The 14,741-nt window shown below is 38.4% G+C and overlaps 1 protein-coding gene across 1 annotated transcript in view; it reads left to right on the top strand.

Annotated features, from left to right (window-relative positions):
• arap2 (ArfGAP with RhoGAP domain, ankyrin repeat and PH domain 2) overlaps positions 1–14,741 on the top strand; it is a 192,902-nt gene that overhangs the window by 166,244 nt on the left and 11,917 nt on the right. The window contains 6 exon segments of the mRNA XM_055156121.1: positions 3,586–3,660; positions 4,680–4,797; positions 6,602–6,730; positions 7,197–7,330; positions 9,878–9,960; positions 14,646–14,681. Of these exon segments, the coding sequence (XP_055012096.1) occupies positions 3,586–3,660; positions 4,680–4,797; positions 6,602–6,730; positions 7,197–7,330; positions 9,878–9,960; positions 14,646–14,681 (575 nt within the window).

Below are 14,741 nucleotides of genomic sequence, written 5' to 3'. Positions count from 1 at the left end.
AATGAACCTGCCCTGGGAGTACACTGGTGCTACAACCTGGTACATTGCATCTCTCCTGTTAAGGTTAATGTCAAAATTGTGCACTGGCAGCAGTGGACTGATATCACCTAGCACCTATCTTACTGGCAAAGTAAAATTCCTCTACTGCTGAGAAAATTGTCCCTCAACATGCGACGATTCATGCGATGCAAGGTTAGTTTTATTTCAAACTTTATTGTATCAACACATTTGCATCGACAGTGGTGTAATAACAGATTTGCTTCGGGTGTTTTGTGGAGTGGGTAAGACTGTTTTTAGTGGCAGGATAACTATGGCCATTGACATGCACTAGCCTAGCACCAGCAACCTCTGCAAATACAATGACACACAAAGTGTCTCCACATGTCTCCAACACTCTGGCTAACTAGGAAATGAGTTCCTATGTCCAAAATTCTGAACTGTCCCTTTAAGTCCTTTTAGATGAATATTGTGATTTAAAATCGAAATTGTCTGTAGTCATAGTTATAGTAGTTAGGAATTTGTGTGTAGGAATGGGTTTAGTATTGTAGTTGTTTGGGCTTTTAAGCAAGTATGATACTAAAAAAGTCACATCAAACAGGCAGAAATTACCCTTTCCTGAATAACTCTAGAACAGGAGTGCTCAATATGTCGATTGTGATCTACCAGTTGATCGCCAAGCTCGTGTGGGTAGATCGCCGTGTCTCGTCTCGGACTCGCGTTTGGACTCTGTCTTGTCTCTCACTCAAGGTCTGACACTCAACAAGTGCAATCATATTTCATTACGGCCGCTGCTGTTGGACTTTACGGCACATCACAAATACACACGCTCCCTATGCACGGCTTGTCTGCAACAGCGTGTGCCCTCGTGTACCAGCGTGCATCACAGGGCAGGTTCAACTTCCTAAACATCCTACCTGTCCATCTGCCTCACGTCAGCACGCCGCCCCTCGCCTTTTCACGCTCTCGCTCCTTCCTGCGTACAGCGAACACAAGCCCCTCCCACAGTGCGGCTGATTAGAAGAGCAAGACGAAACGTGAAGCAAAAACGAGTCTAAATTTGTGTTACAGTGTTGGCACAAAGCAGGTCTACAGCATAGAGCAGATCTACAGAACAGACCTACTGCCACATTTGGCTGAAGTTTGCCTAACAAAAGTGCACAAATGCATCTGTGTTTGTCACGATGTGCGTTTGGTTTGGTAAACGTGCAGAGGCTGGTAAATATCACTGCAAAACCAGAAAAGAATGTAACTCCAGTTTGGAACTTTAAAAAACAGGTTTAAAAATCTTCCTTCACTTTTTTCACAGTTTTGTGTAAAGTGCCAGAGGAAGTTCTCTTAAAGAATAGAGTGTTTAGAGTGTTTCAGTGCAGTTTGCTTGGCTTTGTATTAGGTAGATCTTTATGACTTGGTCATTTTGTAAGTAGCTCGCATGCTGAAAAAGTGTGAGTACCCCTGTTCTAGAATGATCTTGGGTTTATCATAATTAGTACATAAGACTACATAAAGTCAAAATCGCCCACCTACTTGGACAGCTGAGGAACTGCATAGAAATATCAAAGGAAATGTTGAAAATGAATGTTGAATGCTGGAAAGTCTATTCATTAGTATCCAAATAAAGTATGAAATTTTACTATTGTGTCAAAACTATGGCCTTACAAACTTTTCCTCTCTTTCTGGTCTCAAGTAATCAAAAAATCGATTAATGCTCTTGTATAGTTTTACTTTCTATATTTTAGTCTAGGTATAAGCCAAAAGTTATGACATAATTGTCTCATTTTAAAGGTTCAGAATATTAAGTACACCTGAGTCCTGCCAGTATTATGTAGTATGACTACTTCGGGAGTTAGTAAATCAGTGTTATAATGAGGTACAAGCCAGTGTGGAGTTAGAAGTGGCATTTTAAAATCAATAGTTACATTCAGAGTCGGAGCAGGTGCAAAGAGAGGATGACATTGGTGAGAATTAGAAGTGCTGCTGTCACTGCACACTTCATAATATCTTTATTTCTCTGTCTTGTAATAAATGACTTCTTCTATGGTTTTTCTCACCCTACACAGAAATACTGAGTTTATTGAGTAAACTTGACTGCGCCCACATCTCTCTGTGGCATATTCACAGTAACAGCCTGTTCTCAGTAGAGGCAAATAACTGTGATTTCTAAGTTATTCTAAGTAGGGATGCACCGATATTCCAGATATTGGTGCCGATATTGAACATTTTGACATTACACTAATCTACTTTGCATTTATTTAAATACATGTGTTGTTACTGTTAGACATGAGAAAAACAGCATATTTACTCCAAGCAGGTTGACTCTTCACAGATCTGACATGTTATTCAGACTTGGCTTCTCTGTGGAAATAGATAACTTTAATACAGTTTTAATCTTCTTGTGGAACAGTGATCCTGAAGGTCCTATACAGTCATCTCTCACTGTAACGTGGTTCACTTTTCGTGACCTTGCTGTTTCGTGGATTTTTTTTACTGCAATTTTGCATGCTTCTTTTTTTTTTTTTTTTTTTTTTTTTATCAGTGTATGAGCACACATTATGTTCCTCCCCCTGCGTCCTGATTGATTAAGGGACTGTAGAACGTAGAACGTAATCAATCTGTCTCCCCCGTGCCGTGTCTCCTGTACAGTACAGAATGTGTTCATCTTGACAAATTTACATAAATGTTCCATCGCTAGCAGTGTGATTGTGAAGTACTGTATGTTTGCAAGTTTTCTCCCCAACAAAACCCACAATGTCAACGAAAGGTTCTGCACCGACAAAGGCTCCTGCGGTTGCACCCAAAAGGCAGAGGAAGATGCTTCTGGACATGCTGAAGGAAGGTAGAAGTTACGTGGCTGTAGGGCGCAATTACGGAATAAATGAATCTTCAGTTTGTTACATAAAGAAGGAGGAAAATAACAAGAGGACAACAGCAGCAATACTTTTTAAGAAGGATGCAAAAAGGGTTGTAACTGTCCTGTTTGAGAAAAGTGTATAAAGTGTGTGGTGAGGGGTTTTACAGCCTTAAAACAGATATAATAATAAAGCTGACTACTTCACGGATTTTGCGTATTGCGGGTTAGTTTTAGAAAGTAATGTCCGCGATAAACGAGGGACCACTGTATTACAAAGCCTTGTTATAATGCTGTTACCAGATTCTTAACATACCTGGAGTTGTGTTTTGATTCATTCACACATGTTTAAGTAATCCTTTATTAGTCTGTCTCCATCTCCAAAGTTCAGAATGGACTGTTCCACCACAACACATGAATTACGCAAGTTTTTTTCTCACTTAGTCTGTTTTTCGCTTTTTCTAAATAAATGGATCACGATCTCATTGTTAACGACAACTTTAACAAGTTAACACCCCAACAGCGCAACTACACTTTTCTTAACCTGCGAAACCTTTACACACTTCCAGCTTTGACCTTTTCACAATTCCCTCATACGCTTACTCTTTGTCTTGCACTTTTTTCACCTTTAATTAACACCAGAAATTTGAGAGCTTTCCATCTTAGAAACACAGCTCTTATATTGTGTTTTTACTGTTTTGTAAGTCTGTTGATCTTGATATCTGTTTTTATTTCTACAGTTTGCTCCAGCTGGGGACTTGATCTTCGAAGTTTACCTGGAAAAGAAAGCGCCAGAGAACTGCTGTTTAATCAAGGTTTGAGAATTGTGTGTGTGAGTGTGTGTGGTCACTTCTCCCAGAGGTCCACGCTGAAATAAGAACAAGTGGAGTGAAAGGAGGAAGGAGGCAGGTGCAGTGGAGAAGTGGAGAGGTAGAGAGGTAGATAGAGGGATAGAATAGGGCTGGGGCATTGGTGCTTTAAACCTTATGGGATTACAGCCAACAGAAATAAATCAAAACTCGGCTAATCAAAAGAAATGTCTATTTTAATTGTGTGAGTAATTGCGTTTCTGTACAGCCAGAGGTGATGGGGCCATTCACAGCACAAAGGGTTAAAGGGGTTAAAAAGATCATTTGCAGTTTGAGTTTTATGTTCTTTAATTACTAATAGCAATGCTCTTTTTTTTTTTTTTTTTTTTTTTACTTTCTACTAAGTTATATCATTGTTTCCTCATCAAAAACAGGGATGAAGAGGTTTTAGATAGATACATGCATGTTTCAGTAATTTAGTGATCTGGCTCATGCCCTATTTAAGTCCTAATTATGGTTAGGTGTAACAACGACATGACAATTCTCCATGAATATACAAAACATGATGCAAAGCTGTACACAACAACTTCACAAACCTGATGCGATGTGCAGTGTGTGATGTAGTTTCATTAATGGGATGCACGCTGATTGTGTTGTGATAGCGCTCTGAAGGGGGAGTGACTTAACGCAGAGAAATGGAGGACAAAATCAGAGCGTCAAAAACAAAAGTGAAACTTGTAAAAAACTAGTAAAAAAAAAACGTTTTGGCTGTTTTTTTTTTTTTTTTTTAAATCAGAGAAGAGCCTAAATATGCAGGGTTTGCGTGTTAAACATGTGTGAATGAAACAAAACACAACTCCAGCTGTGTTTGTGATGAGGAAACATTATAACACAGATCAGAAAAAGCATAATATGTGATTTTTACTGCACTCCACAGCCCAGTCAACATGATGTGACAATACTGAACCTATCTGCAAGTGTAGATGTTGGAGAACTAAATCAGAATATTCCTGTGTGTGTTTCAGTTGTCTCCGAGTATGAGGGCTTCAGAGGTGGCAGAAACAGCTCTCAACATGAAGAACATCACTGTCAACGCCCAAGACCTGTGGACTACATTTGAAGTCATCGAGCATGGAGAGATGGGTATTTTACGTTTAATAAAATATGCATTTTTACCACAGACTATATATATATAAATGGATATAGCTGACCCACAAGTCGCTGTGTTCAAAATAGGAAGTGAGCACGGGGGCACTTATGGCTCCATCGACACTTTACATTGAGAAATTGTTGCCCCTCTTTTTTTATCGTGATGTTTTTATTTTGCTATTTTGTCCGTAAATAAATTTCTATTCCCAATTTGGAACTCTGCTCCAAATTCACTCCTATTAATGCTAGCCTTGTGAGCTTCAATTGACTGGAACTGAACGCTATGGGCGATGTGACAGTCCCTTAGTCCACTTCTGGTTTTTACATGTTTACATTCAGTTACAATGAAATGTAGAGCGGTGACAGTGATACCATGTACCTGCTGGCCTTTAATGCTGCCTGGTCTGAACTAGTGTTGCCGTCAGGAGATGTATTATAAAACAGAGTGGGGTCACTGGCTTCAGCTCTGTTCTATTGTATTGGGAGATCACACTTGATCTCATGGACCATGTGATTAGATGCTGCAGGTCCTCCTTTAATAAATGGTTGTCTAAGAACATGGCGGCGTTCTGATAAATGAGCTGAGCGCTGTCGTTTTGATAATATGCACATTAATTAATCATCTTCACCATGATGTCATAAATTACCTTCATCTTCGTAGCGTGACAAGCCCAGGGAGCTGACCCACCCCAGTCTGTATGAATATGCAGAGATAGGACCTTGTGTCTCATGGTGCTGTGTGAGGGGGCTGGTACTGTGGGGTGTGGGCATCAAACTTTACCTTTGTGGCTACATAGCTTAGCTGGAGGTCCCTCTGTACTTTTCATCAGTTCACTCAGAGTTTACACTCACTCTCATGTTTGTTTTTCTGCAAAGTTACAGAGGACACGGTGCCCTTTTCTAAAAATGAAGCTGTGTTGAATACTGAATATATTTGCTGACGGTTCAGCAAATTTTCCATGGCAAGACAATATGTGTGCTGAAGAGTAAACAGGCAAGTTATTTTGAAGGTGGGACCGTGACAGGTTTGGTTTATAAAGCTATAAAGAAGGAGGGAATGAACGTTAATTAGCTATTTTGGAGGATGGCTTCAGATAAACACTGTTATCGAGGACAATAGGCAGAAACAGGAGCTAATATTTGTCGGGAAATGAGGAACTAATTCTATAGCCCTGGTCTGTGAGATTGTGAAGGGGATAAAGCTGCCGTCATGAATAAGTAATACTGCAGAGGGGCGTCTTACAGCCCTCTGCCTGAAGGTGGCGCCACTCACAGGTGCTGTTACACAAATCACAAGTCTTAAAGTTGGGAACATGCAGCGTGTGCACCCATCAGGACATGATAATGACTCTGTTTGACCATGTGTACACTGAATACAACTGACTACACACAAAGAAAGTTAGTAGGTAATTCCATATCATTAAAGGTGCACTGTGTCCATCTGAGAGTCCATCACCTGCTTCTCTCTAGGGAGATATTGCCTTAAAAGTTCCACACTGACACACTTACACATATGTATCTCTATGAAAACAATAGCTGACACCACAGGGCCAAATTACATGTCAGATCTGTGGAGAGGTTCTCAGTAAGAATGCAAGTTTTTAGGTCTAAAACCCAATGTTGTTGAGTAAATACTAGGTGGAAACATTTAACTTCATATCGGGACATTCCAAACAAAACAATAACATCTCTGTAGAGACAAGCAGGTGACAAACTGTCCACCAGAAAAATTACACAGTGCACCTTTAATGGAACAGAAGTTAATAAGTTGAGATCTGACCTTTTTTTCTTTTTACAGAGCGGCCGCTGCACCACAGTGAGAAGGTTCTGGAGCAGGTCCTGGAGTGGAGCTCGCTGGAGTACCCCAGCTCTGCCTTCCTGGTCATCAAGAAGTTCTCTGCAGCCAAAAGAACTGCTGAGGGGAAAGGTAGTTTGCACACTAAGAATGGTCAAACTGACTTTAAAGGTGACATTTTATGAGCTTTTACCCATGTTATAATGGTGTCTGCTCATCATAAGGTTACTCGGAGTTGTATTTTTGAGTAACTCCGTGTTGTCCTGATTCTTGAGTGCTCAGAAAATGTCAGTTTATAGTCAGCCCATCTGTACTTTCTTGCAATTATTGATATATCTAGGGTAAAAAAAAATGTACATAGCCATTTTCTACTAATAAAAACATGTGCATGAAAATCTGCTTGCTATAGAATAAATTTGAAACGCAGTAATATCTTCTTTAAAGGTCTTTTGCTTCTATTCAAATGATATGGCATCACTGAAAAACCAGCAGTATTATCCTCAAATAGGCAGTATCTTAACTCGTATTGTAATAACTTATTTAGTTTCGTGAAGTAAAGCGGCCTAACTCTAACGTTCTTTTGTACCTGCCGTTTCAGACCAGAAGATGCTCATTAGAGGAGACTACCTAAAGTTCAATGACGGATCGTGCAAATTGCTGTCGGGCCATAAATTCCAGGACAAATACGTGGCCCTGCGCGCGGAGAAACTGCTGCTCTACAGAGATATCAAAGTACGCTCATATTTTCATCTTAATCTCCTGTTTTATCCTTCCCCAAAACAGTCTATCGCACAGGGACTGGCTGCTTCCTGGGGGAATGCTAAAGGTTATAGAATCTAAAATATAACCATAAACAAAACTAAAAACTCTTCTTTCTGGTATTAAGTCAGTGTTGTGGTTTCAAATGTTCCAGATTAATGGGTAAATAAGCTGTATCCTGTGTGTAAAATTCCCAAGGTAAGAGTGGAGTAAGTGTGGCATAGTATAGCGATAAACAAATATATATAGCTTTTATTTCACAGGTTGTTATTGTTCATAATACCTTTTAAAACTTGCATTCTCACTATTAATATTGATAAAGGTGCACGGTGTAACTTTTACGGTGGAAGGTACGGTGCTGTTCTTCATGGTGATGTTATTGTTTTCAGCAGTATGGCTTTAAACACATATATCTTGCATTTACTCAATTAGAGGAGTTTTTGTTTCTAAAAACTACCACAAAAACGTGCATTCTTACTGTGCGCAGGCCCACTTCTCCACAGATCTGACCTGTAACTTTGCCTGGTGATGTGGCTGCTTGTCTCCATGGAGATAGCTAAATTAAATGCCATACATTACAACATTCCAGGAAAAACAACATCATCTATCATATTTTTTTTGGACTATAAGGCGCATTAAGTGAAACAAACGGACGGCACTTGAGACTGATATCTTAGCCCAGGCATCCATGATCGTGGTGTAATTCGCCTTGGATTCATCTTAGTGAATGTGGGTTTATAATTTAAGTAGTTTTTTTTTTTTTCCTACAAGGAGGACTCAAATATACACTGAGTATGAATGTGTTTAATGCAGCTTTGCGCACATTTGTTTACGTTTTACAGAAATGAAACTTAAAACTACATGGCTAATTTGCATAAACTATAAGCGCTGAAAAAAGTCCGCCAGGCTTCTGACTACAGTAGCCGTAATGCTCCGACAATCTATCAAGCGGTGTGGCTTTGTAGCGTACCAAAGTCATACTATAACATTTTGACAGATTATTGAGTGCCGTGTATCACATAAATTTGGTTCAAGGTCGGTAAGCACAACCAGAAATAATACATAAGGCGCACTGTCGATTTTTAAGAAAATTCAAGGATTTTAAGTGCGCCTTATAGTCCAAAAAATAGAGTATATGGAATCCTGTACCATAAAAGTTACACAATTCACCTTTAATCTGAGCTTGAGAGGATGAGGACAATGGAGAGGACAATGAGAAGGTGGGGTAGACTGGAGCAAATTTAGATCTTCCAGGCTTAATTTACACTATCTCCATTTATTCCTTTGTAACACTTGGGTCCAATGTCAGATGAGGGTTTGTAGTACATAAGAGGACGCAAACATTAAAGCTGCATTCATTACAGTGTGCACAAAGTAGGACTCTGATTTTCACACTAATAGAAAGGAAAAGATGTGAAATTCTAATTGTACCGACCAAATTATTACAGGGTTTGAGGAAAAGAGGTGGGCATTGGGCTGTGGAGGTGTTATCACAATGCTCCAACTTTGATTCACTCAGCTCTGTACTGTTTCACTTTGTTCTTTCCTGCTTGAAGGAGCAGGTTTGTACATAATGATTTTAATTAATTGTCATGTGGAGACGCTCAGAAATGCCACAATCACAGTGCTGCTGCCGTAACGTTAAGTGAATCTTAAAAAATTGGTTGAAATAATTATTGGTGTTTTATATTCAATGGTACATTGTGGTAAGTTGTAGATTTAGAATTTCTGACACCTTGACTGTAAAAATAGAAAAAGTTACCTCTGCTTTAAAGGGCCCATGTTGATCTATTGTGTAATGTTGTTTCCTCATCAAAAACCTACCTAGACTTGTTTTTTCTTTCACACACAAATGCATATTTAGTTCTTTTCTCAAACAAAAAACACTTTGTTCCACCATGTGATGTGATGTGGTAGTACAGGTGCTGAACTGTGTTTTTAAACACCACACACTTAATTTCACCTCTGGAATTCCCAATCTCTACTGAACTAAATGTAAAAAATTGCTGTTAACTTGAAAACTACTAACTGTGGAAATGTAAACGGCCTAATAATGCAGGATGCAGAAACGTGTGAATGAAAACACAACTCAGGGGCATATATTTGATGAGGTAACAACATTCTAACATGGCTTAAAGAGTAAATTTCTTAATGTATGACCTTAAAGTGGCTGTATCTGATTTATTTCAGGTGATAAACTACAATTTGTTCTATTCTGTTAGTTATATTATAAAATCAGCTCTTAAAGTCAAAATGAGACCGTTGTGTGCTATCTGAATGTAATTATAAAGCCAAGAAGTAATGCTAGTGCGCTGTTAGCATTATAGTTGTTGTTGCAAAACTCTGCAGAATATTAATGTCATTTCAAACCCAACAATATGTGACACAATAAAGGCAGAATCTGTATTAATCGCACTGTGGTCCTAATACAATTCACTGTCTCCCATCTGTTTAACACTGCTTGTGTGTTTTTACTGCCAAAAACAACACAGTAAACTGCACTGCACCTTTGTGTTACAGAGCACTAAAGCAGAGAAGGCCGTCCTGCTCAAGTCTGTGAAATGCTATCTGGGTCTGAAGAAGAAGCTCAAAGCCCCAAACAGGTAAAAATCAAATCCCTGGTCTCACCGTGATGTGGTGTTCTTAAAGGGACAGTCCGGAAGTTTGGACATAGGACCTCATTTCCTCGCTAGAGTGTTGGAGAGATGTGGAGAAACTTTTTAAAATATTCCATCCAGTCCTTGTATTTGTAGAGGTCGCTGGTGCTAGGCTAGTGCATGTCAATGGCCATAGTTAGCCTGCCATTAAAAACCGTCTTATTCACTCCACAAAGCTCCCGAAGCAAATCTATTATGACACCAGACTGTCGATGTAAATGTCTGTGTCGATAGAATAATGTTTGAAATAAAACTAACCTTGCATCACATGAATCATCGCATGTTGAGGGACTATTTTCTCAGCAGCAGCGGAATTTTACTTTGCTGGTAAGATAGGTGCTGGGTGATATCAGTCCGCCGCTGCCAAGCTTTCTATCAGGAAATACAACTCAATGCTGTTGTTCAAATAATAAATCCTTCAAATGCAAGGTTGGTTTTGCTTTTAAAATTGTTCTGAGAGCATTTGTTGTTGTTACAATACTAAAACTTCAAACCCGTGTCATGAGAAAGTTCAATATTTTTTTCACTCATTTTAGAAGATCCATCCAATATTATATAGATTCATTAAACATAGAGTGAAACTTTCAAGCCTTTATTTCTTGGATTTTTATTTTATTTATTCTTTTCTTTTAGCTCTGTGAATGTCCCTTTTTGTATCGATACCTGCTCAAATGAGTATACTAGTTTTAGTATAAATTTGTATCTGATCAATATTTTTAAGAACCCTATAGAGCATATATTTATTACTGCATCAAAACTATTTATTTTATATATGGTCCATTTCTGTTGCCTGTATGAAAAATACCATAAACCATAACTGTAAAATGAGTAATTGCATTGTCATATCGCTCTATAGACTGAATGTGTCTTGGCCAAAGTAAAATACATTCAAAAGTATATGTGCGTTAAGAATAATGCACGTCAAAGATGAGCCATTGATCCATATGAAATAGGAGCTACCTTAAAGTGCACTCCATGTCCATTTATTCATTTGCCTTTAGCTTACCGTCGCTCAAGGCTTTTTTCACTGTTGGAGATTCTAACTCCACTGTGAATTTACAATAGGTGAAATACAAGGCTAGTTTCTATGACCTCACTCCCTGTGCTATTGCTGCCTGTACTTAATTTAAACATTTGGGATATTAGATATAAGCAGGTAAGACAATACTCAACAGAGGTATCACAAAGCACATGCTCCTGTGATTTTCCTTTCCTGTATTCAATTTCACAATGCAATTAACATTTCCCAACTCGATTTCCAAATGTTGGGAGACTCTGTAAATGAGATAGCGCTGTCTTGTACATCACTTTTAAGATGGTATGTGCTACAGTGAGAAAGTTGGACCACATATCTGACTTGTAACTCAGCTTAGTGGCTACTTCTGCTTATGGAGATAAATGGAGATAAATAATGCATTAAAGCAAATCCACTATTACCTGACCAGCCAGAACCACACACTTTGACAAAACTTTGAAAAGACGAGTGGATCTGGAGACGTGTCCTGTCTCCATGATTTCAAAGGGAGTGATTGACAAGAGAGGCACATGCTCTGTTCGCAAAACAAACATGGCTGCTTGTGCATAAAAAAAGGGGGAAAATCTACATAAAAGACTGAGGAACAGCATGGGTTTTTGCAGAATCAACAACTGAAGCTGGTGACCAAACTATTACTTATCTCACGTAAAAGAAGTTATATATTTTGTTCTAAATGTTATAAGAATTTTGGAGAGGAGATGTCTTCTGCATTTAAGAGACATGTAATACAAATTTGCAGCTGTGTTTGGATCATCTCAAGTTTGGACAGAGGTTTTTCACACTCTGTGGTCCTTTTCCAGTCCCTTCAGATTTTAAACAGAATGCAGAAGGGTCTGGCTGGACAAATTACACCCAGTACGCAAAATCAACTTTTTTGAGCTTTTAATCATGTTATATTTGTTTTCTCTCACCATTTACTCACCCAAAATTGTATTTGGAGTTTGCTGATGAACCCCTCCTTGCACCACCACCATAATATTCCAACTGCTCTGTACTTACCGTATTTTTCAGACTACTAGGCGCAATTAAAATCCTTCAATTTTTCTCAAAGATCAACAGTGCGCCTTATGTATTAATAATTCTGGTTGTGCTTACTGACCTCCACTGAGGCTGTCCTTTAGTCCAACAGACGCTGACCGGATCAATGCACAAGGAGCGAGCTGTTTTTTTTTGTTGTTGTTTGTTCAGCGCTTATATTTTATGCAAATTAGCCATGTGGTTTTATGTTTTGTTTCTGTAAAATGTAAAGAAATGTGTGCAAATCTCATTGTATATTTGAGTCGTCCTTGTAGGAAATAAAAAAATAAAAAAAAACTTTAAATTTAAAAAAATTATCCACCCACATTCATATTCTTAATACATATTCACCAAGACGTCGTCCGTTTGTTTCACTTAATGCGCCTTATAATCCGGTGCGCCTTATGTATGAAAAGAAATGAGAGAATTCAGCATTATTGATATTGTGCCTTATAGTCCGAAAAATACAGTACGTTGTTCTCGAATTTTATTTTCTTAATCAGTTATATGTGTAGGATTCGGCAGCTTCACACTTTCACGCTCGCTAGTGTGATCTGCAGCTATCCATAGGAGGGGTGGACAACTTCATGGTTCTTTGTTGTGATGACATTTATGTCGACGTCAGCTCCCATTGGGCACCGCAGTTTTCTAAAGCAGAAGTCAGCAGGCTTTTAACTTTCTTTTAGAAAGTCATTTTAAATCAGTATTGTGATTTAAAGGTGCATTGTGTAACTTTTCCGGTGAAGAGTATGCCGCTTTGCTTTGCTTTGCTTTTCTTTGCTTTCATTAGAGGTGCTTTTATTGTTCAGAAATACCTTCAAGTACATGCATCCTTGTATGAGTGGGCCCACCTCTCCACCGAACTGATCTATATCTCAGTCTGCCCCATGGAGACTGAAGTTTAATGCCTTACTGTGAAACATTCCACACTGAACAGTTAAGTACACCTACATGGAGACTTGCATGTGGCATACCCTCCCCAAGAACCTTTACGATGTGCAGTTTATAACATAATGATCCACTGGCGTCATAGATTATAATAGATAATAGTTCTTCTTTAATGCCATACTGTGGAACATTTCCCGTAAAGCAATAACATCTTTGAGGAAACGAGCAGAGAACAGACTGTGTTGAAGGTAACCTAATTAACCACCCAGATAATTATCACTTGTTATGTTGAAGTGAAATAACATTTTTTTATCATTTTCTTTTATCACATCCTCATCATTAGCACCAAGCGCAACACCTTCTGGGCCACTCCTGTGTTTGTAATTATAAAGTCAAGATTTTTAACTTTGTTCCAACATCAGTGTAATTTCGCGTGTACTGTTTTCACTGTCCCTGCAGAGACTTCTCCATACCACTCCTCACCTCGTCTTATTTTTCACCACAGCTCGATCGATTAAATGTAATTACATTTTAATAAATACAAATGATTAGCCTCCCCCTCAGCAGATAGAATCCACCGCCACCAGTGTGTTATGGTAATGATTGTCTGTTATTATAATTTATGACACACGCCAAAACCGCAGCAGCTCCAGTTGGTCATCAAAACTTTTGAGAAGCATTAACATAGCGTCTGGCAACATTATCAGTACTATCCGAAATATTAGGAAGGATCTTAGGAAAAAAGTATTATAGATGTTCTTTTTTAACTTTGTATATATCTACTTTATGAATGCACTGTAAAAACATAGTGGCACTTTTTACAAGAGTATTGATACTTTGGAGTGATATCACGCTGGGGATGTCCTACATATGTCTATTGGCGGAATGTTGAGCAGTTACCATGGTGACACAAAGAGGCAAAAATGTTTTAAGATCATCTGAAATCTCAAGAAAAAATACTAAATTGATTTAAACAGCACAAGTAGTTGTAGAATTTGAAGAAATAGTAGTAGTAGTAGTAGTAATAGCAGTAGTAGTAGTTGTCGTAACAGTAGTAGTAGTAGTAGTAGTAGTAGTAGTAGTAGTAGTAGTAGCAGTAGCAGTAGCAGCAGCAGTAGCAGCAGTAGCAATAGTAGCAATAGTAGTAGCAGTAGTATTTGTAATTTAGTAGTAGGGGCAGTATCCAAAAACTTTACACAGATACAAGTAGACTTACTATAGTTAAAAATAAAATATAACCTAAAAAAAAATAAATAAATAAAACCTAGTATCAGAGCTATCATAACTCTACATATACTGTAGTAGTCACTGTGAGTACTTCAATATAGTAGGTAGTTAGTTCAGATCCTCAGTCTAAACATACACAGATGTAGCTTGAAGCTCTGTACACTTAAGTGAAAATAACATATTTATAGTTCGTTAATGGTATGCTTTTATCCTTAAAGGTCTCTTTGGCTACTCGTTGACCTTTGACCTCCAGCGTGTGAAAGTGCATAAACAAGCTGGAGTTGCAAGAATTAGCTAATTAATTCTTCCCTTTAGCAACAAGCCTCTGTCGCTTTTGTATTTCATGCGTCAGTCTTTGCTGGTGTAAGAGTGTTAATTGCCTTTAGAGTTCAATCATAAAGAAGTTGAAGCCTGAGCGCTGTCATGGACCAATCTGACCCGTGCACTGTGCTTTCATTTTCAGTTGGGGCTTCACGGTCTACACAGATAAACAACAATGGTAAGTACTGATAATTATGTGTTATATTTATGTTTTTATTTACGATTTATATAATGTGGA

Source organism: Boleophthalmus pectinirostris, unplaced genomic scaffold, assembly GCF_026225935.1.
Source record: "Boleophthalmus pectinirostris isolate CB_2022bp ecotype Guang Dong unplaced genomic scaffold, ASM2622593v1 HiC_scaffold_20, whole genome shotgun sequence".
Taxonomy (NCBI): Eukaryota; Metazoa; Chordata; class Actinopteri; order Gobiiformes; family Gobiidae; genus Boleophthalmus; species Boleophthalmus pectinirostris.
This window is presented reverse-complemented; position numbering and strand designations above follow the sequence as displayed.